The following is a 27,704-nucleotide window of genomic DNA, read 5'->3' as shown; positions in this document are numbered from 1 at the left end:
AGGTAGTAATGAAGGGAGAGGATGGATAAGTATGTCATGGTGAGGGTAAAAAGACGGAAGAGGAAAGGAGGCGAGGAAAGAAAGGATGGTAGAACGTGAAGGGATATCAGGAGTAAGAGGAAAGAAAAAAAGGGGGAGTAGGAGCAGGGGAAAGGATCAATTGACAGGAGTGACTATTAACCCCTTGACTGCGGAGTTCCTACAAGAAGACATCACTGAGCTACATGAGTGGAACAAAAAGTGGCTGCTACAATTCAATGAAGTTAAATGTAAAGTCATGTACCTTGGGAGGGGATATCCAGCATACCAATACAACATGGGAAACACACTACTATCCACCACAAAGGCAGAGAAAGACCTGGAAGTATATGTTACCAGGCTACCAGTGAAGGCCAAATCCGTGCCAATCGGGGCGGAATGGAAAAATTTGGGTGGCTTTTCCGATACCCTACGCCCCTGTCCACCCAGCAGTGAATGGGTACCAGGTATTAATCTGAAGTTGTGTTCCGTCTCCTGGGATCTCCTATAATTCCTTCCCCTCCTGTCTCTCTCCGGCATATGACCACAGATGTTGCACCGACTAAATGAAACTTTCCAAAAACTTTCCGTGCCAATCGCAACAGACGGGTTAAATTAAGGGGAATAAAGAACTTCAATACAATAAATTACTGATAGTGTTAAGCCTAATATTTCATGGCTGGTTAAATAAGAGAAGAGTATTTCAATATTAATTTCATGGCTGATTAAATGTCATAAGGGCATATCACTCCTTAATTAACCACTACCCCTTACATTACAACTGGACCCACCCACCACCACCTCCACCCATACACATATATCACGACAACATACAACAACCTCCTCTACCCACCATAGTAGAGAGAGAGAGAGAGAGAGAGACTGATAGATAAAGATAGATAGACATAGATAGACAGATATATTATCACCCAGTTACACATATTCACCACCACCTCAACAACTTAATGTATACCACACTTCTCATCCCATCAAAATTTAATCGAACGTAACTTTTTTTCCCCCTTTTTTTCTGATCATTCTCTTTCTCCTTCCCTCCACCCCAGGGCTTGTTCTCACGCATCACCTTCCGCGAGCCTCTCTACGTGGGCGGCTCCAACAACCTGACGTCCCTAGCGCCGCGGCTGGGCGTGACGGAGGGGCTGCGCGGGTGTGTGCGGCGCTTACAAGTGAATGACCATGTGTACAGGTTCCGTCGAAGTGACCCTCTGCGTGAACCCAACCTCTCCGCCGACTACGCTGCGCTGGACGGCTGGGGCATCAGTGAGTGTGGCTGTGTGGTGTGCTGTATAGTGTGTTGTGGTGTGGTCTGGTTTTAATGGTGCTTGTCTGTGTTGGTGGTGCTGTGATTAATGGTGCTTGGTACTCCTTGATGGTGATTCAATTGTCTCTAATGTTTCTTGGATGGTTGGGGCATTATTTTTTTATAGTGAGTGTGCTGGGGCTGTGGTGTGTGTTGGTGGTGTGGTGGTTAATGATGCTTGCTTGATGGTGTTGGTGGTGTGTCTAATATGTCTTGTTTTCTGATTGTTGGACATCTGCAGCATTAGTGAGTGTGGCTGTGGTGCGGTACTTGTTGGTGTGCTGTTCTCTCTATCATTTGTCTTCTTGTGGTGGTGTGGTGTGGTGTGTGTGCTGGTTAATGGTTTTTAGAAGGAGCGGTAAGTAGTGGGCTTTTTTTTTTTTTGTGTGTGTGTGTGTGTGTGTGTGTGTGTGTGTGTGTGTGCGCCTCTGAACTGTTTCCTTTACTGCCAAAAAAAAAAAAAAAAAGTGCCTGTAGGTGTTGTGGTGGTGGTGCTTCTTACTTTTTGTTCTTCTTCTTGGTCATCTTCTTGTTTTGTGTTGTGTGTGGAAGTGGAGGAAGCAAGGGAGGGAAGGAGGGAGAGAGAAAGGCTGGAAAGGAAGGAAGGAAGGATAAAGATAGAGGAGGGAGAGGGAGAGAAAGACTGAGGAAAAAAGGAAGGAGAGAGAGGAAGGAAAAATGTAAAGGAAAGAAAGGATAGAGGAAGAAGGGAGAGAAACTAGGGAAGGAGGGAGAGAGAGAGAAAGACTGAGGAGAAAAGGAAGGATAGAAAGGAGGGAAGGAGACAAAGGAAGGAAGAATGGAAAGGAAAAGAAAGGCAGGAGGGAGGGAGAGAAACTAAGGAAGGAGGGAGAGAGAGGAAGGAGGACTAGAAAGGAGAAGCAGAGAAAGGAAAGAGAACTGGGAAGGAAGAATAGAGAAACTAGGAAAAGAGGGAGAGAGATGAAGGAAGACTGGAAAGAAGGAGAGAAAGGAAGGAGGAGTGGTAATGAAAAGAAGGATAGAGAGGAAGGATGACTAGGAAGAAGAAGGAGAGATAGAAAGAAGGGAAGGAGGGTGAGAGGAAAGGAAGGAAGACTGGAAAGGAAAGAGGAGAGAAAGAGAAAGGAAGGAAAAGGAAGAAGGACTGGTAAGGAAAAGAAGGATAGAGAGGAAGGAAGACGGGGAAGGAGGAGAGATAGAAAGAAGGGAAGGAAGGTGAGAGGAAGGAAGACTGGAAAGGAAGGAAGAGAAAGAGAGAAAGGAAGGACTGAGAAATTAGGCAGAGAGAGAAAGGTACAAAATGACATTAACCAGAGCAAGAGAAATGAGATCAAGGCAACAGGTGGGATCACATACTCAATTAAGGGTAAAAATAAAAGAAATATAAAACAAGAGGAATGAAAGTGGAAAAAAAACGTACGAAGCGAAATAAAAAGGTAAAAAAGGTTAGGAAATTAAAACAGTCAATTGGGGGACAGTGTCGAATTATGAGCCACCTAAGAATGAAAAAAAACACATAGACGAAAGTGGAAAAAAAAACGGACGAAGCGAAATAGAATGATAAAAAATTAAATGAAATTAAAGTATAGTTAATTGGGGAACAGTGTCTAATTATGAGCCGCGTAAGAAAAAAAAATACATAGACAAAAGTAGGAAAAAAAGACAGACAAAGCGAATTAAAAAGAAAAAAACTGACAAAGCGAAATAAAAAGACAAAAAGGAAAGGAAATTAAAACAGTCAATTGGGGACCAGAGTCGAATTATGAGACACGTAATACTAAAAAAAAATACATTGACAAAAGTGGAAAAAAAAGACGGACGAAGCAAAACGTGAGATAAAAAAGGGAAAGGAAATTAAAACCGCCTCAGTCTGTCCCCCTAATATCGCTTTGATGTATCACTTAAAAAAAAGAGAGAGAGAGAGGAAGCAGCATTTTATCTCCAAGCCATTTTTCACTGATAAGAAAATTAAAGAGAAGTTAATAAAGAAGGATTAGGTATGTAGAAAAATGGAGAAAAAATGAGAAGAGGGAGAGCGAGAAAGGGAAGATGAGAGAGAGAGAGAGGAAGGAGAAACAAGAGATTGGGAGTAGGAGGAAGAGAGGAAAAGGGGAAAGGAAAGAAAGGAGAAAGCAAGGAAGAGAAGGAAGGAGAGAGAGGAAGAATGGGAAGAAAAAGGAGAGAGAGAGAGAGAGAGAGAGAGATACACAAATAGATAGATAGAAGGGGGAACGTGTGTGTGTGTGTCAAGGGATGTGAGTCAGGTGTTCATTGCTATTTTTTTTGCCAACAACTCCCCAACTTTTGACACCTCCAATTAAACTGTTTTGTTCGTGTTCTGCATTTGTATGTGTGTGTACGTGTGTGCGCATGTATGTATGTATGTATGTATGCCCTTGACTTCTCTCCTATGGTGTTAAAAATATGTATGTATGTATGTATCTTGTATGTGTGTATGTATGTATCTTGTATGTGTGTATGTATGTATATATGTATGTATAATGGTCTTTGTATTGAAATGTTTTATAATCATTTGTTTTCAGTCTCTCTCTCTCTCTCTCTCTCTCTCTCTCTCTCTCTCTCTCTCTCTCTCTCTCTCTCTCCTTTGTTCCATTCTCTGTTACTTTTTTTCACTCTTCTTTCATACATTTTCTCTCTCTCTCTCTCTCTCTCTCTCTCTCTCTCTCTCTCTCTCTCTCTCTCTCTCTCTCCTTCCTTTGTTCCATTCTGTTACTTTTTTTCACTCTTCTTTCATACATTTTCTCTCTCTCTCTCTCTCTCTCTCTCTCTCTCTCTCTCTCTCTCTCTCTCTCTCTCTCTCACAAATAATTTCACTCACTCTGCCAATTAGCACAAAATGACACCTTTTTTTTACCTTTGATGGAAAAAACTGAACTTGCTGAATAACTTTTATTTGGGCGGCAGCAGCGGACTGACTATTTATTTCTTTTGTCATTTTTTTTCTTCTTTTTTTTTCCCTTGATGCGACACCCAAATAAGGAATTCCTGGGGTTTGAGTTTGTTTTGTTAGTTTCTTTTTTCTTGCTTTTTTTTGTGTGTTCACCTGTTGCATTATTTGTACTAGTGGGGCCAGGTGAGAGAGAGAGAGAGAGAGAGAGTAAAGAAAGGGAAAAAGAAAGAAAGTAAAGGAGTAAAGAAAGAAAAAAAAGAAAGAACATGTATGAAAGAAAAATATGAAAAAACAAAAGAAAATAGGAGAAAAAGAAAAAAAGAATGAAACAGAGAGAGAGAGAGAGAGAGCGAGAGCGAGCAGCAGGTATTTTCTCACGCTAATGTTTACATTATTAATCATTACTCTTACTATTATTTTCTTTGTTATGGGACAATTATAAGTAATGTCTCCCCATATAGTTTAATCGCCTACTTCTGTGTTATTCATTTTTATTGTGGGATGATGAAAATATATGCCGATTCTTTTTCCTTCACTTTTATTCAGTTTAATTCACTCGTTTATTTTTTATTTTTTTATTGACAAAGAAAATACAAAAAGTGGTGTTATGATTACTCATTTTACTTTTTTTTCCCAGCTGTCACTGAGCTATTTTCTATTAATTATTTTTCTAGTAACCTTTTTCTATTAACTATTTTCTATTTACTGTTGCTGACCTATTTTTTCAACTGTCACTGACCTACTTTTTTTTTTCAACTGTCACTGACCTTATTTTATTTTTATTTTTTTCAACTGTCACTGACCTTATTTATTTATTTATTTTTTTCAACTGTCACTGACCTACTTTTCTATTTTTTCCAACTGCCACTAACCTATTTTTCCTCTATCCTCCGCCACAGCCGAGTGCATAGGAGACGCCTGCAGTGAGGTGGAGTGTCAGCACGGAGGGAAGTGCGTCGCATCCACCCCTCCGCCTCCACTCGCCCCCCACAACCTCTCCTTCCCCACCCACACCACCCCCACTCCCCCGCCCTTCTTTGCCTCCCCTACCCCCACCCCGACCTGCCTCTGTCCCCTCGGCTACTCGGGTGAATACTGCGAGAAACAACTTAACCTTGAGGTGAGTGACAATGGTTGACGATGCTGTATTCTGTTCATATTAGTTTGACGTATAAGCCCCGCCCATGCCAGGAAGTAACCGCCAATAGGATTCAGCCTTTCCCAGCATCCACCAATCACATGCAGTCCATCTTTACACTTTTATAGGAGCAGGGATAGAGGGCTTTTATTTCTCGGTTATTTTTTTATCCCCTTGAGTTGCTTCCTTTACTTTAAAAAAAATAATAATACATCCACTCACCACCTCCCATTCCTCAGGTTCCTTCCTTCAATGGCTCGTCCCACCTGGTGTTCCCTGCGCTGGGGGGCTCGGTGCTGTCCTGGCTGGAGGTGGAAGTGGTGTTCCGCATGGCGTCCACCGAGGGAGTGCTGCTGTACGAGGGCCACCGCTCAGATGGCACCGGAGACTTCATAGCCCTGACGCTGGCCCGGGCACACATCCTCTTCACCATCGACCTTGGCTCTGGGGCGCTGACTCTGAGGTGGGGAGAGAGGAGGTTGAAGGGGGAGGAGAAGGAGAGTGTAAGGAGACTCATGGAGGAGGGGAGCAGATTCAGACATTGAGTAGATTGGAAGGGAAGAAAGGGAGGGTGGGTGGGAAGTCATGGATAGGAAGAACGAGGACATGGATACAGAGGGAAAGAGTAGGTTGTAAGGGCTGAAGGGAGAGGATGCATGGATGAGTGAGTAGGAAGGATGCAGTACAGAGGGGAAGGAAAAGGGAATGTGTAGGAAGCCATGGAAAGGAAGGGGAAAGGGTGCAAGGGTGTGGAGGGAAGGAGTAGGTTGAAGGGGAGGAAGGGAAAGGGTGCAAGGGTATGGATAGGGAAAGAGTATGTTAGAAGGGGATGAAAGGGTTTGTGGGTCATGGAGAGGGAAAGAGTATGTTAGAAGGGGATGAAAGGGTTTGTGGGTCATGGGTAAGGAGAGGGAAGGGTGCAAGGATATGGAGAGGGAAAGAGTATGTTAGAAGGGTTTGTGGGTCATGGGTAAGGAGAGGGAAGGGTGCAAGGATATGGAGAGGGGAAACTAGATTGATGTATGGGTGAGGGTTTTGTCATGGGTTGTAGATGGATGAAGAGTGGTGTGTGAGGAAGGTGTATGGGTGAGGCTTCTGTCATGGGTTGTAGATGGATGAAGAGTGGTGTGTGAGGAGAGGAAGGTGTATGGGTGAGGCTCTTGTCATGGGTTGTAGATGGATGAAGAGTGGTGTGTGAGGAGAGGGAAGGACAGTGATGGTGAAGAAATAGAAGGAATAGTGGTTTGGGGAGGTAAAGAAATATTGCATGAAGCACACATTGGTAAGTCTATTTATATTTATTTATTTATTTATTTTTACATCAAAGGATACAACTCTAGGGCAACAAAAAGAGTACAAAAAAGAAGCCCGCTACTTGCCGCTCCCACAAAAGTAAAGAGTAGCCAAAAGAGAGGTCAATTTCGGGTGGAGAGGTGTCTTTATGCATTCTTCTTAGCTAAATCCATATATATTTTGTCTTATGCTTTCCCTCTGTGACTGAAATTGGATTTTACACATCATATCACACACAAGTATTCATGATTGATTCTACCTCTATCTCACTTCCTAATGCAAGCACACACACGTAAAGACATGCCCACACACGCCTCGGCACTCCTCATCACCAGCCGCAAAAACACACCCAACACTTTTTCACCTCCAACTTTGGCTTTGTGTAATGTAGAGTTTTTGACTTTGTCTGGACTTTTTTGCTCTCTCTCTCTCTCTCTCTCTCTCTCTCTCTCTCCTTCCATTCTCTTACTTTTCTCCGCTTTTCATGTCTTTGTTCCTTCCTCTCTCTCACCCTTTCACATTAAAACCATCCCAGACCCTCTCCCAATAAATAAATAAAAAGATATGTCTACCAATACTCACCCACCATCCCCCGTCCCCCAGGTCTGAGTACCCCATTCGGCCGGGCATGTGGCACTGGGTTAGGGTGTCGCGGACTGGGCGGCGGGCGTGGCTGTACGTGGATGACCAGCCAGTGGTGAGCGGCCTGACCCCTGGCGGCTTCACCATGCTGTCCCTCTCCCACCCTCTCTATCTTGGAGGGATCCCGTCCACCTCCGCCTCACAGCCCATCCTGCCCGCTGCTGTCCCCTTCACCGGCTGCGTACAGAAGGTGCGTGTGTGTATGTATGTATTTACCTAGTTGTAGTATACATGATTTTTTTTTAACACATCAAAAGACACAGCTCAAGGACAACAAAAAGAGTAAAAAAAAAAAAAAGCCTGCTACTCGCCGCTCCCATAATAGATAACAGTAAGGAGTAGCCAAAAGAGAGGTCAATTTCGGGTGGAGAGGTGTCTGATTATGTAGTTAGTCTTGTATTATCCGGCCTGAAGGTCCATTTTTCTCCAGCTCATCATTAAAAGTCGTGGATATTGTTTCTCTGCACCACTATATCATCCTAGTCATTCACAAATCACTGCTTCTATATGAAAAATTAAATCTTTTGATATTATTACTGCCTTCTTCTTTAACTTGTACTCATGACCTCTTGTTTCTCCATTACCATCTCTACTCAGATATCCCTCCCTCACCATCTTTTCTAGTCCCCTTACTGGCTTAAACATCATTATTAAGTATCCTCTTTCTCTTCTGTTTCCCAAGTTATTTCTGTTTCCCTTGCTACCTGAACCCGGTAGCTGTGGGGATCATGTTTCTTTAAGGCCCCTCTAAGCGAGAAAAATGAGAAAAATTATCACTCAAGTAAACCATTTCATAATATATATCAATGCATTTGTGATCAGTTTATGCATCATCTATTTTGGGGGGTTTATACCATGGCAAAAATCTGGCCCGTCGCTGGTACACTGTAAAGCCACAAATTTGGCCTGTTGCTGCTACCAGGTTAATACAATCACTCTCTCATTTACCCACACTTAATTTTACTCACCCCACACTCACCGTTCTCTCACAGCTGGCACTCAACGGCCGTCCAATCCACTTGGTGTCGGGGGCTGTGTCAGGGAGCAACATAGCGTCCTGCGACCACCCGTGTTCCCAGCGGCCCTGCGACAACGGCGGCGTGTGTGACCCCCATGGCGCCTCCTACTCCTGCCGCTGTCCCCTGGGTTTCAAGGACGCCCACTGCCGCAGCCGTGTGGTGACTCAGGCCGCCACACCCAGTTTCAGCGGACGGTCCTTCCTCAAGTATGATGACCCAGAGATCCTGAAGAGGTGAGGGTGTTGGGTTGCATTAGGGTGGTGTGTATTATTATTATTATTGAAAAAGGCATTAAGGGAAAACATAAACTGACCCAAACAGACATGGACATAATTACTATACAGATATGTGAATTAGAGGTAAAAGTATGAAATTAACTAAATATAAAGTAAGGCTTACAATTGAAGAAGAGAAAAAGGCAGAAGGTTTGCTCTTTCGAGATGATAAACACTAGAAATAAAGTTCATTAAATATGGTAAGATTCAATATTAGTAAAGTTAGAAATAAATAAAGGAGCAAGTTACAAAAAGGAAAGTTTACTGTTAGTCTAGATAGAAAGATATACAAGAGTATGGGTAAAGTTTGCTTTTGGTGAAGAGAAAGAATAAAAGACATGAAGCAGAGCCAACATGAGCCGTCCCTCCCACAGAGTCTCCGGGGACAAGCTGCACCTGTGGCTACGCTTCCGCTCCGAGGCCCCGGACGGACTGCTGGTGTGGGCAGGAGAGGGGCGGGGCACTGAGGGCGGGGACAGGTCTGGAGGAGGCTTGCTGGGGCCCCCGACAGGCGACTCCCTCACCCTGGGTTTGCAGGACGGGCGGTTGGCGCTCACCTATAACCTCGGCTCTGGCTTTGCACACCTGACCTACAACAACACTGGCCGCCTGGACGATGGACAGTGGCACAACCTGAAGATCAGCAGGTGTGTAATGTTTATACTTGTGTTAAACTGGTAGCAGCGATGGGACAAATTTTTGGCTTTACCGTGAACCAGCAACGGGCCAAATTTTTGCCGTGATATAAACTCCCAAAAATAGATGATGCATAAACTGATCACAAATGCATTGATATATAATATGAAATAGTTTGCATGAGTGATGATTTTTTCTCATTTTTCTTGCTAAGAGGGGCCTTCAAGAAACACGATCCCCGCAGCTACCGGGTTAAAGATGAATAGTTTATGATTTATAAGAGGAAGTTAAATGGATGCTGCTGTTTTCTAGGGGCTTACAACTACTATGACTATGCTTCATATGGTTACTATGACTAATACTGCTATGACTAATGATTTTTAAGAGCAATTCAAATGGATGTTCAAGCAGATGAAGCAAAAAGGCCTCTACATTAGGACAGTCCTGAAGGGGGACATAAAATTAAAGTTTTTGTGTGTATGTTCATTAGGTCCGTTGCCTTAAATGGGTTCTTGTATTAAACCATGCTGAATAAGGACTTACCATAGCAGTCATATGTTCTGCAGCAATACAAACTCAGATTGACTTAGCTGATCTCACTTGCCTGCCCCTCCTGACCTCCTTCCCTCCCCCAGGTACGAGCGTGAGGCGCGGCTGTGGGTGGACGGAGGAGAGGCCGGGGTGGTGCTGGCCCCTGGCGACCTGGTGCAGCTAAACCTGGACTCTGCTCTATACATTGGTAAGGCTCTGGGAAGACAAGGGAGGATGAGGGAATAAATTGAAGAGTGGAGGAAACAGTTACTAGAGGATGAGCTGCAAGACTAGAGAGGATTAGGGAGGATGAGGGAATAAATTGAAGACTGTAGGAAACAGTTACTGGAGGATGAGCTGCAAGACTAGAGAGAATTAGGGAGGATGAGGGAATAAATTAAAGAGTGGAGGAAACAGTTACTAGAGGATGAGCTGCAAGATTAGAGAGGATTAGGGAGGATGAGGGAATAAACTGAAGAGTGGAGGAAACAGTTACTAGAGGATGAGCTGTAAGATTAGAGAGGATTAGGGAGGATGAGGGAATAAACTGAAGAGTGGAGGAAACAGTTACTAGAGGATGAGCTGCAAGATTAGAGGATTAGGGAGGATGAGGGAAGAAATTGAAGAGTGGAGGAAACAGTTACTAGAGGATGAGCTGCAAGATTAGAGAGGATTAGGGAGGATGAGGGAAGAAATTGAAGAGTGGAGGAAACAGTTACAAGATTAGAGATGAATACTGTGAACCTGGAGAATAAGGTGTGTGGGAATAACATGTCCAGTGCTTGTTTGAGGAAAGAATGCTGGGTTCCTGACCTCATATATATAAATGACAAAAAACTATTCCTCACCTTTTTTTCTTGTTTGCTTACCTGCTCCAAATTGCTGTGCTAGACATCAGCCAATAGTGACAATTTTCTTTAGGTTTCATCCAATCCTACCGACAGAGCTCTTGTAACTCGTGTGGTAAGCATTAGCCAGCTTCTGCTCCTCTACTCAGCCTGAAGGTGCCCTGGCTTTGGGGCTTGGATCACAGTTCTTATCAGCAAAAAAATACCTTTGATGCCTGAAACAATAACAGAGATCACTGGGCTATGCAGAGCTGGCCACCACCACTGAGTAAATTTGTGTTTGTGTTGCTTATCAGCTGGATGAAGTATTTTTAGAAGGTGTCACCACATAACAATCAGATATTACCCTCCTCTAGCCCCTAGCATCAGCCCCAACTGAGGCAAAAATGGAACCTTGGAAACCTCACCTCTATAAATCAGGCAGAGTTGTAGTTTTCTTGTGGCAATCAATACATCAACCTTATGTCCCCTTCCTTGCAGGTGGCAGAGAGGGCGCCCTGAGCGGCAGCATTGGCGGCGGCTTCCCTGGCCTGCGCGGCTGTGTGGCAGACGTCATCCTGGCCACCGACTACCACGTGGACCTCATCACACAGGCTGCCGCCGGCCAGAACATTGACTACTGCTGACCCCCGGCTGGCACAGACCGGGGCGGCGGTGGCGGCGGCAGAGCTGGTGGTGGAGGTGGTGAGCATCAGGATGAGTGGCGGGTGCTGTTGGGTGGAGGTGGGCTGGAGGAGGGACTCTGGCTGTAGGAAGGAAGGAAGGTCACTGGGGAGGAAGGCTGAAGGAGTGGCAGGGTCTGACGGATGGTTCTTGAGAGGAAGGAAACATCTGTGCAAGAAAGTTACAATATGCCTTCTGAATAAAGACCCTTCCAGCAAGTAGAGGCTTCTGTGAGGAAACAACAGCATTCGTTAGAGGGGAAACATGACAAAACTGATTCCTTTTAAAGAAAATCAAATTAAAGCAATTGGGAAGCTGAATGATTGCACTGAAAACACAATATCTTCACAGTAAACTGTAGGAGGAAAAATGTGGCTACAGACTAATAAACCAAAAGCCAAGCAAGATTTGGTGATAAAGAGAAAGAGCATGAACTGTGCCTCTGAAGGGAAACATTCACACGAAGCCCAGTGAAGCAGGAGGCTGGCGTCTCTGACCTCTGACCCCGTGACCCGTGGTGGCAGCAAGCACAGTCAGCTGCGGCACAGCATGGCACAGCACAGCACAGCACAGCACGCAGGGAGATGCACGTAGCTGAAACAGTAACCTTAATAAATGCCATAGTAATAATAATGTAATGTAGCTGTGTACCGGATGAAGGTGTGAGGCTCATCCAGAGAGGTTTTTAAGAAGCTTAGACTGTTACTTTAGCATGGCAGCGGCAAGGCTAGCGAGCGTGTGTGGTTTTGCTTGTGCGTGAGTTTAGCGGCACGCAGCAGAGTTTGTCCAGGAGTCTTGCGTTCCTTCCTTCACTGTTAGGCTGAGAGAATCATTATTATTGGTTACATTTGTTGTACAAACTTCACTTTACTTTCTCTCCTTGTTTTTAGTGACCTGTAGTCATGTGAATACCCTAGACATGCGTGTGCGTGTAGCAGCGCACACACCAGTGCGTATATACATGTAGGTGGTCATAGCTGACTCGAGTGTACACACACACACACACACTACATCTCTCACACACACAAAGTTTTGTATACCAAACAACACACATGATCCATGTGCATGTATGTACCTGGGAAAGTCATTGTGCACACGTGTACACATTGTCATCGTGCATCGCATGTGTGCGAGTGTGTGCAACTGTATATGTATAAATGCTTACATGTGTGTATATATGTGTATGTAAGCTTGTGACTGTATAACTCATAAATAATAACAATATTAAAGTAATTAATTAAGACACTTAAGTAGAGGTCACAATTGGAATAGGTTGACTATTTTGAACTTTTCTTTTCACTGCCAAAGGAAAAGAATATCTTCTCACTAATTTGAAATTCAAGCAAAGAGTTCAGTATACTCGTGGATGTGTGCGTGTGTGTGTGGCGTACAGTGTGCCATCCTGGCCTGCCTTAGTGACAGACAGGCTGGGCACAACCACAAGCAACACACATACATCCACACAGTAACATGCCTGTACTCACCACCACCACCACAATCTCTCACTTATTATATCACTACAGAATCTTAGGAGAAGCTGCACCCTTGTCCATAGTGCTAAGTGACTCATGAGACATAGAATAAATGTTCAATCTCACAAACTATGAACCGACTTCAAACTTGAAGAGAATTCCAAGATAAGAACTTTAGAACTATGAAGACTTGAGGGAAGACTTAGAGAACATCATCCTTTGTCCTCAGTGGTTGAACCAGGACAAGAAATCCGCTAGATCAGGGCTATTCAATTCACTCAGGTCTGGGGCTGGGAAAACTTTACTAATAACATGCATATGCCTAAATTCATATCAATTTTATATCGACCACGTACTCAAAAAAAGCAAAAATAAGTCACGTATTTACTCAAAAAACATTTAACTATGGACTTATGCATATGGTAAAGCAAAATAATTAAACTGTTGACGTTTAATACATGTAAGAGTCAATGAAGAGATAGCACTAAGGATTGCCCAGGAGCCACCAATTGAATAGCCCCGCCCTAGACAGGTAACGAGCCTCGCCTGCCCGTGTTCACCTGGCAGCCGCGGGTGGTGGGTGGTGGGGCTCCCAGCACAGTGAGGCAAACGCTGCTCCTTCAGGGTAACTTTGTACATAAGGGATCTATACGGACACCCGGAAAGGCGGTGAAATACTATATATCCTTTAACTACTATACAGAAGAGTGAATATGTGATTACTATGGTTAAATATATGTCCTTTGAAGGTAATTGTCAATGTGTGTAAATTTATTCTCTCCCTCAACCATCCATTCTCACTTTTGCGCTCTCTCATCTCTGTCTCTCATTTCTTTCTCTCTCATCTCGTCTCTTGTCTCTTTCTCTCTCTCAGCATCAACAGAACACCTTCTCCTCTACCTCTGCAGCTGTGCTAACCTTCACAAAGACACTAAAATATCAGACATGTAAACTTTAAGTACAGTTATTGAAATAATCCCCATTTAGTACTATTTAATTAACAATCAACATATCATTTTGTAATAGTGATGATGACGGTAATATTTACTATGTAATACTACTACTTAGTGGTTTAATCAAGAAAATAGTGCCTATATATTTGTTTTTACCTTGCGTACACGACTCAGGAGGGCGCGGCAAAACCCGGCCTCGCACGGCTCTGTCCTTCCTCTGTGTGACGGCACGAGGCACCCCAAGGGCCGTCCTGGCAGCACAAAGCCCTCTAGTGCACATGACTTGGGAGGGTGCAGCAACCCCGGCCTCGCACGGCTCTGTCTCTCCTCTGTGTGCGGGGCGAGCCATCGCGCTGGAAAGAAATGCAGCGCTAGAGCCGACGTGGCAAGTGAAAGCCCTCCAGTGCACACCATTACCATGCACTCCTGTCCAGCAGCAGAATGGTCACTTTGTTCCCATGCACACCAGCAGCGTCTTGTTGGCAGAAGATGAATGTTAACCCCCTGGGAGCTGGCATCCCACGCCACCACAGTGTGACTCATTGCCCATGACAGTAGTGTTGTGTAGTCCAACGTTCGTGTGGACTCCAAATGACCCGCCTCAATCCACCTCACTTAAGAGTCCACAACTGTCATACACGGTGCAGGAATGTTGTCATGATGGAAAGCTTTACCTGAATAAAACTTTGCCCTCTTCACCAAGATGAGGAACATGTCACCTGAAGCATACGTCTTACATCCCTACTTGTATTGTTGTTGGCCCTCCATGACACACAAAGACACTCCACACCAGCCACAAAGCGTCAACCACGGAACACATGCCACAACTCGCCCACTGAGGCAGACACCAGCAGTGCAATAGTCACTCATTCTTACTATAACTTCACACACAAATATAAACTCAATCTCCATAAAGACAAATATCAAAATCTCCAGAAAGATAAAGTCATTAAAGAAGTAAAAGAAATCCAACTTGTTATTTTCATCCGCTAGATTTGAAAAAGAGAAGCTAACCTACCAGTTGATGAAAGAGCAACAGCAGCCATCCTGAGGCCATGCCATGTACAGAGTGTGGCAGCACCGTCTGGCCGGCCGTCCTCAGCATCATAGTGCACAGTAGCAATGACACACACACACAAAGGATGATGGGGGCACACCACTCACTCTGAAAAATATATATGGTTGGAGTCTTCTTCAAGTAACACAAAGGAACAGAAAGAGCAAGAGGGAGGGACTTGAGGGCATGATGATCCCTGAGCAAACAAAGCTGTCTTCATTCTTTGGTAAACTAGAAAAAATACCTAGACACACTATCATATTAATTCCTACAAATGATGTATGCTACAGTTAATATTCAGTGTTATCATGCACATCACAACACTATAATTCCCTCTCAGAGAAGGAGGATGGCAAACAGGTGATTCTTTCAATGCATCACTGTCAAGAATTTATTCCTTGACTGTGAATTTCCTAGCAGAAGACCTCACCAAGCTACAGGAATGGATCAAAAAGTGGCTGCTACAATTCAATGAAGAAAAATGTAAAGTCCTGCACCTTGGGAGGGGATATCCAGCACACCAATACCACATGGGAAACACTCCACTATCCACCACAGAGGCAGAGAAAGACATGGGACTATATGTTACCAGGCTACCAGTGAAAGCCAAAGTCATTCCAATCACAGCAGATGGGTTAAACAGAGAACAAAGTAATCATCTCATATAAAGAAATATCCAATGCCATGACTTGATCCGGTCACTTAATAAAGGCTTTCAAAACAAAGAGCGCAAACAAGAAGTGGATCTAACTGTGAGCATGAGAGCAAATGTCTGTGATGGCCGAGTGACAAGTTATGGTTCCCCTCCCACTCATCTCCTTTACCTACCTCAGTCTCCCTCATGCAAATCTCTCACTCTTACTTTACTCTGTGGGGTCTAGAAACATTACCTAACTTACTTTGCCTCCAAATCATCACTACGGGACACTTTTAGGCTCTTTGAAGCTGTGATGAAAGCAACATAAAGTAATACTAATGACATATCTACCAAGAATATTACCGGCAATATGTTAACCCTCCTATATCGGTCATGTGTTACTTCGTTTTTGTTCCAAGACTGTGAGCTTTGGTGGCCTCGGAAGCGAATGCACCCACCATGTACACTACACTTCTTCAGTAACTCCATTTGCCTTGACTTTTGAGTGGGCATAAATATATCACTGGATTAAAAATAGAACTGTCAATAAGGTGGATAGGAGAAGTTTGTAAAATATTGTCATTATTTTGTTTATTTTGTCTCTGGAAATCACCTAAATGAATGCGTCATAACCTCCCCATTCAAGAACCTTTTCCTGCAAGGTTTCAACACGCTGCACATCCTTTGAACCATCTGTCCACGAGCTTTCCAATGCTGGTGTTCCTATTTTGACAAATGGAAGTTTTAAAGAAAATAGAGGTGGTCACAATTTCAACGCCCTGCATGAGCACCCTACGAGCCTGCTGCCTGGAGGACATGAGACAGGAAAACATGTAACAGTCAGCCTGTTGTGACCAGCTACAAAGGCAACAATTAATTTTTGGGAGAAACTTATGTTGAATCATTTGATGCAAATTTGATGCATTTAGGTTTGTAATTTTATTTTCTACGAGGCTGTAAATTATTTTCAGCCTGTTTATGTGTTCGGTGAATCATTGCATGAAGGCTGACAAATAAAGGTGTCCCATGTGAGAGGATAGATATGAGTCCTCTTTCAATTATGTAACTTTAAAATTCTTTCGCTGGTTTAGTTTCTAACAGGAAATACAAGCCATTAAATTTCAAAAGACACAATCACAGCTTTTGTCTGTTTTTTCATTTTGCATCAGACTAGAACTCAATATCTGGTATTCCAGCCATAAGAAACAAGCCATGAACCATGTTTTTTTACTTGGCATCTAAGACAGGTGTGGCAGGAATCAACATTAGGTGCTGGGGCAGGTAGCACATGGCCTTTCTCCTTCCACACCAACCAACACAAACTATGCCACACACACCTCATACCCCGACAGCGTAGGCAGTACGTGGCGCCATCAAATGTAATGTTTTCCTACAACAGTGTACAACACACTTTTTGAGGTGAAGACGCAGTAATGGTATGGAGCATTACCTGTCTGCTTCTTGGCCCACAGATGTACCACTACATTGTTCTTATAAAGAGAGCTAATAACATAAGTAAATGCGTGTTAAGAAACCATTATTCCCAAGTATGGAGGTTCAGTTATTTCATTCTTGAGTTATGAGAATTACTACATGGCAAGCATAACATACATGTTACGAGGCCAGTGTTCATGTTGAAATACCAGTGTTCCCTTGTTTGGATATTGGAAAAATCTGATCTTTGTTTGAAGTCTTTTTCCTTTTCCAAGTCTCATGCTAACACCTGTTTTGTAGCCCAAGACAAACAGCTGAGCAAAAGGCAGCACCAGGATGGGTCACCACAGATCCACGTGATTTATGTACACCCGTGTGCTTCTGAAACCACTGCTATGTTCCTTTGTTTGGAAACATTCGTTTTTTTATGTATCGTGTACACTTTTCCCTCATAATGTTTTATATCTTTGAGGTACCAATAAACCTTTTGTTCAACTGTTTGCAAACATTCACCTTTTTAAATAACACAAAATTTTCCGTCACGATGTTCTGTATCTCCGACAAACATTCACTGGAGGGAGAGAAGCAAAACAGTGCTGCCTTGATCCTCGACACAAGGCTGGCACGACGCCTTCCCTCCAGCAACACCCACCGATAATTTTCATGACTTAGAGTGTTTGCCACATCATGCACGCCTTGCCAGGCAGCGCCCGGTCCAAGGAAAACAATCTGGAAGACTGAGCCGATGCACAAAAATTAAATATTCTCAAAGGACAATGTGATTACTAAATTTAATTTTGATGATTTAGTTTTAATTCCTCGGCCCAATTATCCAGAGGATGGAGATGCAGCAAGTACTGCCTGAAAGGACGTGCACCGATTTGTAAGCATACGTACATTACAGAAAATTCTTCCTTAGCTGACGGAATTTCTGACAGGTGAAGAAATTTACATATATGCATTCCCTTCCTCTCCTGCAACTGAAAGTCATTATGAAGACAGCAACATGAGTGTAGCCAATATCACCTGACCCACCGCTACCCTGCCCATGATCAACAGGTGCAGGGGTGAAGGGATGCAGGGAGAGGCAGTCTGTGTGGCCCCCTGCAGGTAAACCCATTCACCCTGTTCCTGTGAGCACTGGTGCAGGAGTGGGGGTATAACTTGAGGGGCAGCCTGTGTGGCCCCCTATAGCTAAAGGAAAGTTCTCATTAGTATTACTGTTTTTTGTCCAATTTTGTCCAAGAATCAAATTGTTTGTTTCCATTATAATCATTCTGCCTGCCGACGCGCCTCCCTCTCCTGGGCGGGCGGAGCCAGACACTCCACACTCACTGTACAGCAACACAGATCAATAAACCTTGTGCCATTTTAGCCTGGCTGTTCCTCATCCCTGCTGTGACCCACCCACCTATCTGCCATCTAGTCATGTTTGGGATCTACCAACATGGCCACTTAGAGATCAAACATCCATCTCATAATAGCATGGTTGTTTCTGTTATATTCATTTTTAGGGCTACTTTCTGACTGTGGGGTTCCACAATCATTCTTTAAATATTTTTTATATAAACCATCTGCAAATCTAGGGTTGTTCAGGTATTCACTAACCTGACAAAACCCCAAACAGTACCATAGGTCTTGACTCAGAAAATTCATATATGCTTCCTTACTAATGAGACTTTCTATATAACAAAATGAGGTCATTCTTTGTTGGATTATACCGGTTTCCCCCCCTTGGAGCTCATCTCGGATCCTCTCTAATGAGTTTATGCATGGTCCGTGTTGATAGATGGTCTTAAGGATAGTGCGTGAGTAGTCACAAGCCACTCAGGGATGACTGAAAATTGTCAGCTTGTAGCAGCTGGCGGGGCTTGAACCCGAGTCCTTGAGACACACCGCCCTCATGCTGACCAATCGGCCACCGCCTGCCCTGATTCCCTTACCTAATTCAATTGCATGGGAGGTTAAGACTTGTGCAAGAAACACTTCCAGCAGCAGGCACGAGGTCAAAACTGATATAAATAAACTTGGGTTAAGATTCGTTTTAGTACCGTGCCAGTGTCGCATTACCAACCATTAAACATCAGTAGCTCTTCATATATCTTTTCAACAAACCTTCAACAATCATGGAGACATTTTTAAAATCCAATTCAAGGACTTTTTTTTACTCTTGAAAATAGGGGATAATGTTTACGAAAGCCCATCGCCTCCTCTGGTGCTGGCCGCAGCGACGGTGGTGCCACCGCCACAAAATAGCTCACAGGGGGTTTTGTTAGGTTAGGTAAAGTTAGTTATGGTTAGGTTAGGTTCTATACATGCTCCATGATAAAATTCACGGTATTTGCATAAAACTAACAGGTTTGCTCTGGCGACGGCTGCAGCGGCGGTGCAGCCGGTGTTGCGAGAAATACCTCCTTGCAGAAATAAGTTGCATATACATGTGGGGAGGTCCAGGGGGGGGGGCAGAGCCCCCCCCTCCCCCTGATCAGAAGGGGGGATTGAGAGGGGGCACAGGCCACCCGTTAACAAGTCATAAAGTTCGGTTGGCATAGTTTAAATATGCTCCCCCACCCTAAACCCTCTGCGAGCTATTTTGCAGCTGGGGCGGTGGCACCGTCGCTGCGGCCGCCACCAGCCTCCTCCGCCTCCTCCACCCTAGCTGTTCCTCGCCGCCAGCACGCTCACCACGCCCCGGAGACACAGCAGCACGCACACACCTCACCTCTTCAGCACCACACCACCACAGCCTTCCTACGTCCCCAAAAATGACTTAAACACGAATACAAGCTTGCAGTAAACACCGCCACCACCACATGCTTCCTTCGTGCCCAGAAATGACTTACACACAAACAATACCTTGCAGTCAACACCACCACACCAAGACAACCTTCCCTTGGCCCCAGAAATTACTTACATATGAAAGGCAGCTTGCAGACCACCAGCCATTGCCGCCACCACAGCAGCTCCCCCTCCCACCACCTCACCCAAAGCTTCGTGCACGTCTATAAGGCTCCTCACAGGCCCTCTATGCATCTCTCCCCGTCCCTGAAGAGCTTATATGACTATCCTCACCTCCACAGCACCTTCAGCAGTCCTTCAGCGTCACGGGGAGGCCTTCAGGAGGGCTGGGCGGCGTGGTGGTCCTGCGGGTGCTTCGGTCTGGCGTGTTGTTGTCTCGGAGCCTCGAGATTCCGACCACCGTTGCCAGATTGTCGTACTCAGGGCCAAGTATTTACCGGTTTCTGGCCCATAACTGTTGCCAGGAAGCACCAGTAATTAGCATTTTACACGATAACCATATATGAAGGCAGTCACATGAGTGATGAAAGCAGTTTTTGGGTCGGAAATCGGCAAACATAAGAGGCAGAGTACGACAGTCTGGCAACTTGAGGGTCACGAGCGTACTAATTTTCATGTAGTCTTGCTGTTTATTATATTTTTAGTAGTGGTAGTAGTAGTAAATTTCATTCTATCAATTTCTTATTATCATTTACAAAAACATCGAATTCTTCAGAACACACACAATGGGGGGCTCCCGTGGTCCCGTGGTAGTCTCCGCCTTGCGCTTCGGCGGGATGCTGGAGCGTGAGTTCGAGACCTATCCGGTGCCATGGGGGTGGAAAGGTGGGCTCTTTCCAACACCCTCAGCCCCGTTGTTGGGCCTCCTCTATGAAAGAATTGGGTATCTCTCTACCAGCCGTCTGGGGGTTGCGCGGCATGCACCGCCTTCCTCCATCGGGGTATATCCCCAACGAAATACCAAAACACACACACACACACACACACACATACACCACTCAGATAGCTCAGTCGGTTACAGCGCTGCGCTGCTATGCTTCGCGGACTGACAGGGTGATTCGAGCCCCGTTCAAGCCGGGATTTTTCCGCTGACAGTTACTGTCCCATCTTGAGCAAGGGGGATGGGGTGTGTGAAGGTCCCAGCAATACCCAGAAATCGACTATAATGAGGCTTGCTCTAATCGAGAAGGTACTTGCTGACGATGACGAGCCCAGCTTGTGATCAGGCCATAATGAATTACACACACACACACACACACACACACACACACACACACACACACACACACACACAGGATTGAGGGTCATTACTAACCACTATAATAACTCTTTACACCATCATCTGGTACGTGTATATACTTTATTAATAGTAGTACTGTACTTATATTTTACATCACCTACGACAGCTTATAAGTTAGCATATATATATATATATATATATATATATATATATATATATATATATATATATATATATATATATATATATATATATATATATAAAATGACGCTTCCGTGAGCCTCTCCTAAGCATAGCGTGATGTCACGTGACCTCAACAGTACACTCAGCACGCACACCCGTCATCAGTATACAAGACATGGCACACCTTTCCCTGCTATACACCCAACACACGGAATTATCTTCCGACAACAGAGTAAATAGCCTAAACAACACACACTCTTCCCTTAATACATACAGGGTCTATTCTTGTTCCTTAGAAAATACACCTGAATATACACCCTTCCTTAATACCATTCGTGTTCTACAATACAAGCATGCAGCTTTCCCCTAACATACAGAGCCTATACACCTCTCGTTTAAATACACCCACCAGGATATACATAAATATCTCTTCTTCATACATAGAGCGATCTATTCCTTCCCTTAATACATTCGTTTCTACAATACATTCATGCACCTTCCCCCTAACATACAGAACCTATACACCTCTCGCTTAAATACACATATCTCTCCTCCATACACCACTCGTTAGTACAATCCATAGCTACATATGTTTCCCTTAACATAGGCCATATACACCGCTCAAATACACCAGTTCATACATACTTATTTTTCCTTCATGCACAGAGCTATGTATTCCTTTCCTTAATATACAAGACTTTCACACGTCTGTCTATCGTTCCTGTACAAGACGCCTATATATACACATGGGCTATATATGTTATGCTTTTCTTCGCGGTATTTAATGTCTTTGGTCTACAGCTATACGTATACGGGATGCCACTGTTGTTATTATTATTATTATTATTATTATTATTATTATTATTATTATTATTATTATTATTATTATTATTATTATTATTATGTTCCAAGTCCATCTCACTCACTGTTTTGTTCTTTGTTCTTCATTCTGTGTTTGTCTTTCTTTTGTTTTACGTTTTTTTTCACATTCCTTTTTTCGTGTTCTCCTTCTTCCAATTTGCTGGCTTTTAATAATCACATGAATTTATACGCAACAGAAAATTCACTTCTTTCCACACATTTAACATTCATTTGCATATGTGAACAAATATTGCACATTCAAATAAACTACAACAAATATAATTACCAGTGCCTTCCTTTTCTTTTTTTCTTTTTTACAACAGAGACAGCTCAAAGGGCACAAAAAAAGGAAACAATAATAAATAAATAAAAGGCCGCTACTCGCTGCTCCTACAAAAAAGAATCCAAAGAGGTGGCCGAAAGAGAGGTCAGTTTCAAGAGGTGTCAACAGTCTTTGCAAACCTATTTTCTCTACCCCACATAATGGTTGAAGGTTTCTGCTATCGCTAATTACAACCGATTTTAATATATGGGTATCTGGGATGGCTGTACACTTGATCAGCTTCCTGTCTTATCTAACTAACTAACTACAGCCTTCTTTTCATTGCTATGTATGAGAAGTGTGGTACCTTTTCACTCATTTCCTCTATATGTAAGTCATTTATTTTATCTATATCACACACACCAAGATCTACATGGACAGGGTCTCCAGCCAGCTTGATACAAACATAAATACATACATACGTGGATAAATACATACATACTTACATACATACATACTATTTACACCCCACCACCTTTCGTATCATAATTGTTTTTCCATTAAAATTGCGATCTTAGGCGAAGAACAAGAGAGAGAGAGAGAGAGAGAGAGAGAGAGAGAGAGAGAGAGAGAGAGAGAGAAAAGGAGAGAGATAGAGAAACCAACACTTTCAATCCCCTATTCTCTCTCTCTACATGGTGAAGAGCTTGGTGTAGGGGGACATATACATGATGCCAAAGGTCGTGCTGATGGTGGCGATGATGAACGTCCAGAGGAGAAACCTGAGGAGGAGACGGAAAATTAAATATGCAAAACCTCGATGGCCGCTTTTGTTTACACGTGTTTCTACGGGATCACTAAACATTGGGCGTGTGTTTACTGTGCATCGTCTGTTGGTAAAGTAAAAGTTGCAGTGTGTGAAAAGTGGGAAGGAGGGGAGAAAGTGAGTAGCGGGCTTTTTTTTTTTCATTATTGTTTCCTTTTTTTGCCCTTGAACTGTTTCGTCTATTGTAAAAAAAATAACAAGGGAAAGCTGCAGTGTGTGAAAAGTGGGAAGGAGGGGAGAAAGTCTATATATACCTCACTGAAAAACGTTGCCATAAATACAGTGATTGGTGGCATTCTCGGGAGGAATTTTTTTTGTAGACGGACAATATAATATAATACTTTTGCAATACACAAAGAATTGGGTGAATTATTCCTGTTACTATGTATGTCAATGATAGAATATATCCACCGGCTAAATGGATGTAACACTTCTGAAGTACACAAAAAAGAGTTAGTTAATAATTAAAGTTGGTACGAGTATGTATTTTACGGGGGGAAATATTTACATGGACGGAATAATACAAAACTTCTACAATACACTCACAAAAGAAAAAAAAAAAGCCCGGTATGCAAATCGCAGTAAAAATAAATATATATATAAGTAAAACGAACGACTGACTAAACTACTTTTGCAGCATCGTACAAAAAAAAGAAAAAGAAAATAGAAACTAAGGCTTCGTCATATTGTTTCTGCTCCTAAGGAAAGATAATACCATCAACTACTGTACTGTATCCACCTATTACTGCAATTTGAATGATACAAGGGAGGGGCCAACTAAAGATGGGTGATATTAATGGTCTTTGCGTATACTTCATGCTGTCAGCGGGGAGGAAATCCGAAAGAAAATACGAAGGAAATACAAAAAGCTGGGAATATCTGGCAGTAACATAAGCCAGGCTGATGATGATGATGATGATGCGTTAATGTGCTGCGTGTACCTCAAAGAAAAATATATACAGAAGCTTTTTTTTTTCATTATCAAACTGCGCCCAAGCCAGTACACACACACACACACACACACACACACACACACACACACACAAGCAAGAAGGATACAACAAGGCAAACAAGCAACAAGCAAACAACTACAAACAAACTAACAAACAAACAAACAGTAAACATTCTCTTCTTAGTGTCTCTCATGCAACTTGTTTACTTACTTATTATTTAGTGTTGGTCGTCGCTATTTAGAGTCTTTATTTACCTACTACGGGAGTGCACTGGTGGTGGTGGTGGTGGTGGTGCACGTGAGTGGTGGTGGTGGTGGTGGTGGTGGGGGTGTGGGGGGTGGTGGGGGTATTGTGGTGGTGCTGGTGGTGGTGGTTAGGGTGGGTCTCCATGCACAAAGAAGAGGAGGAGGAGGAGGAGGAGGAGGAGGGTCATCATCATCATTTCGTAAACAGAAGGGAAGGGAAGGAAAGGGAAGGGAAGGGAAGGGAAGGGAAGGGAAGGGAAGGGAAGGGAAGGGAAGGGAAAGGAAAAGGAAGGGAAGGGAAGGGAAGAGAAGGGAAAGAAAGGGAAGGGATGGGAATGAAAGGAAAAGGCAGGGAAGGGAAGGGAAGGGAAGGGAAAGGAAAGAGAAGAAAAAGGAAGACAAGGGAAGGGAAAGAAAGGAAGGCAAGGGAAGGGAAGGAAAAAGAAAACGGGAAAGAGAGGGAAGAAGGAACAGAAAAAAGAAAGGGGAAGGGACGGGAAGAGGAAAAATGGATAGGTTAAGAAGGGGGAGACGTGCACACTCACACACTCACGCACACACACTCACGCACACGCACGCACACAGACAGCAAACAGCAGACAGCAGTATCATGAGGCTCAGGGACAGCAGTGACAGCAGCAGGAGCGTCAGATGGTGAAGAGTTTAGTGTGAGGCGACTTGTAGAGAATGCCGAAGGTGGCGCCGATGGTGGAGATGATGAAGATCCACAGCAGGAACCTGGCGGCGAGGGGCGAGAAGAACGGGAAGAAGGAGAACGGGAAGACGATGAGAGAACGAGAAGAAGAACGGGAAGAAGAGAGATGAGGGAGAACAAGGTGAAGAAGAACGGGAAGAACGGAAAGAAGAAAGATGAGAGAGAACGAGAAGAAGAACGGGAAGGAGGAGAAGAAAGATGAGGAAGAACAAGGTGAAGAAGAACGGGAAGAAGATGAGAGAAAGAGAAGAACGGGAAGGGGAACGGGAAGAAAGATGAGGGAGAACGAGAAGAACGGGAAGAAAGAAGATGAGAGAACGAGAAGAAGAACGGGAAGGAGGAGAACGGGAAGAAGATGAGAGAACGAGAAGAAGAACGGGAAGGAGGAGAACGGGAAGAAGATGAGAGAACGAGAAGAAGAACGGGAAGAAGATGAGAGAACGAGAAGAAGAACGGGAAGGAGGAGAACGGGAAGAAGATGAGAGAACGAGAAGAAGAACGAGGAGGAGAACGGGAAGAAGAGGAGAGAACGAGAAGAAGAACGGGAAGGAAGTGAAGAGAGATAAGAGAACGAGAAGAAGAACGGGAAGGAGGAGAACGGGAAGAAGATGAGAGAACGAGAAGAAGAACGAGGAGGAGAACGGGAAGAAGATGAGAGAACGAGAAGAAGAACGGGAAGGAAGTGAAGAAAGATAAGAGAACGAGAAGAAGAACGGGAAGAATGAGAACGGGAAGAAGATGAGAGAACGAGAAGGAAAACGGGAAGAAGATGAGAGAACGAGAAGAAGAACGGAAAGGAGGAGAGAGATGAGGGAGAACAAGGTGAAGAAGAACGGAAAGAACGGGAAGGAAAAGAAATATGAGGGAGAACGAGAAGAAGAACGGGAAGAACGGGGAGAAGAAAGATGAGAGAGAACGAGAAGAACGGGAAGAAGGAAAACGGGAAAAAAGATGAGGGAGAACGAGAAGAAGAACGGGAAGAACGGGGAGAAGAAAGATGAGAGAGAACGAGAAGAACGGGAAGAAGGAAAACGGGAAGAAAGATGAGGGAGAACGAGAAGAAGAACGGGAAGAACGGGAAGAACGAAAAGAGGGACAAGGGAAGAAGAACGGGAATAAGAATGAGGAAAGAACGTGAAAAAAACAAGAACGAGAAGAAGAACGGAAGAACGAAAAGAGACGAGAGGAGAAGAACGGAAAGAGGAACAGGAAGAAGAACGAAAATAGGAACGAGAAGAGACACGGGCAGGGCAAGAAGAAGAACGAGAGAAAAGAAGAAAAAGGAAACACGAGAAAAAGGACGAAAAGAACAGGAAAAGGAAGAGGAAGAAAGACAGGAAGAAGACGAAGGAGAACGGACACACGAGAAGAAGAAGAAAAAAAAAGAGAGGAAAGAGAAGAGGGAAAACAAGTGTGAAAACGAGATAAAGAATAAAGTATGTATGGAGGAGAAAGAGGAACAAGAAAGCACACGACATTGAAAACACACACACACACACACACACACACACACACACACACACACACACACACACTGGCTGACGAAATAACACACATGGCTTAACAAACAGACACACATTCACAAGTAAAAAATAAATAAGTAAATCCAGAAAATATCAAGAAATCACTTTTAACTAACCAACTAATTGCCTATATAACAAATTAACCAAGTCTAAAAGTGCAGTTTCTTCTTCCCCTCTTTTTATCGCTCCCTTTATCTACCTCCCATTCTCTTCTCAGCTCCCCCCTTTATCCCTCCCTTTATATACTCCCTTCTATCTACTTCGTTTTCTCACCTTTACCTCCCTTTATTTACCTCTATTTATCTCCCTTTATCGCACTCTCTATCCCTCTCTTTACCTACCATCCTTTATCCCGCCCTTTATCTACCCTTCCCTTTCTCTCCCTTCACCTGCCTCCCTCTCTCCCCTCCTCCATGCTCACCTGTCCACCACCAGCGCCACCTGCTGCCACTCCAGGCGGATAGTGTCGCGTCGGTCCTGCTCGGCGAGGCGGATCTCGTTCTTCTCGATGGTCTGGTGCACTTTGTTGAGCACGCGCAGGAAGTGACGCTCGAAGTGGTCCAGGCATGGGTGTGAGGCGGGGCAGGACGCGCTGTGCAGGCCGCTCGTCATCCTGGGGTAAAGAAGGAAGGTGTTGCAGGTAGGAAAGTGTGGATAGGTGAGTTACAGGAGGGGGGGGAGGTAGGAGGGTAAGGGGTAGTTATAGGTAGGAAAGGAAAATGAGTTACAGGTCGTGGGGGAAGACGGGAAGGTGAGGTACAGGTGGGAAGGTGTGGGGAAGGTGAAATACAGACGGAAAGGGGAGAAGGAAGGTGAGGTACAGGTGTGAATGTGTGGACAGGTAAGTTATAGGGGGGAAGGGAGGAGGGAAAAAGGGTAGTTATAGGTAGGAAAGGAAAATGAGTTACAGGTCGTGGGGGAAGACGGGAAGGTGAGGTACAGGTGTGAAGGTGGGGGAAGGTGAAATACACACGGAAAGGAAAGGAGGAAGGTGAGGTACAGGTGTGAATGTGTGGACAGGTAAGTTATAGGGGGGAAGGGAGGAGGGAAAAAGGGTAGTTATAGGTAGGAAAGGAAAATGAGTTACAGGTCGTGGGGGAAGACGGGAAGGTGAGGTACAGGTGTGAAGGTGCGGGAAGGTGAAATACAGACAGGAAGGAAAGAAGGAAGGTGAGGTACAGGTGGGAAGGTGTGGGAAAGTGAAATACAGACAGGAAGGAAAGAAGGAAGGTGAGGTACAGGTGGGCAGGTGTGGGAAGGTGAAATA

At 44.1% G+C, this 27,704-nt stretch overlaps 2 protein-coding genes across 4 annotated transcripts in view; one reads left to right on the top strand and one right to left on the bottom strand.

Annotated features, from left to right (window-relative positions):
* LOC127008252 (pikachurin-like) overlaps positions 1-18,204 on the top strand; it is an 83,252-nt gene extending 65,048 nt beyond the window's left edge. The window contains exons 7-14 of the mRNA XM_050880005.1: positions 1,083-1,299; positions 5,132-5,352; positions 5,610-5,833; positions 7,267-7,495; positions 8,298-8,557; positions 8,974-9,246; positions 9,871-9,974; positions 11,095-18,204. Of these exons, the coding sequence (XP_050735962.1) occupies positions 1,083-1,299; positions 5,132-5,352; positions 5,610-5,833; positions 7,267-7,495; positions 8,298-8,557; positions 8,974-9,246; positions 9,871-9,974; positions 11,095-11,240 (1,674 nt within the window). The 3' untranslated portion in view covers positions 11,241-18,204. The remainder of the gene's footprint in view (positions 1-1,082; positions 1,300-5,131; positions 5,353-5,609; positions 5,834-7,266; positions 7,496-8,297; positions 8,558-8,973; positions 9,247-9,870; positions 9,975-11,094) is intronic.
* Positions 18,205-22,857: 4,653 nt separating this feature from the next.
* Positions 22,858-27,704, bottom strand: part of LOC127008251 (ligand-gated ion channel 4-like) — a 54,489-nt gene continuing 49,642 nt past the window's right edge. For 2 of the 3 annotated variants that reach the window (XM_050880001.1, XM_050880004.1), the window contains 3 exons: positions 26,859-27,050; positions 24,209-24,937; positions 22,861-22,957 (listed from right to left, as the gene is read on the bottom strand). In XM_050880001.1, coding sequence (XP_050735958.1) covers positions 24,847-24,937; positions 26,859-27,050 — 283 coding nt within the window. In that variant the 3' untranslated portion in view covers positions 22,861-22,957; positions 24,209-24,846. Of the gene's footprint in view, positions 22,958-24,208; positions 24,938-26,858; positions 27,051-27,704 lie in introns of all 3 variants that reach the window. The other variant, XM_050880003.1, reaches the window with a different exon arrangement.

Source organism: Eriocheir sinensis, chromosome 37, assembly GCF_024679095.1.
Source record: "Eriocheir sinensis breed Jianghai 21 chromosome 37, ASM2467909v1, whole genome shotgun sequence".
NCBI lineage: Eukaryota > Metazoa > Arthropoda > Malacostraca > Decapoda > Varunidae > Eriocheir > Eriocheir sinensis.
The sequence above is the reverse complement of the archived record's forward strand: the minus strand, read 5'-3'. Positions and strand labels throughout refer to the sequence as shown.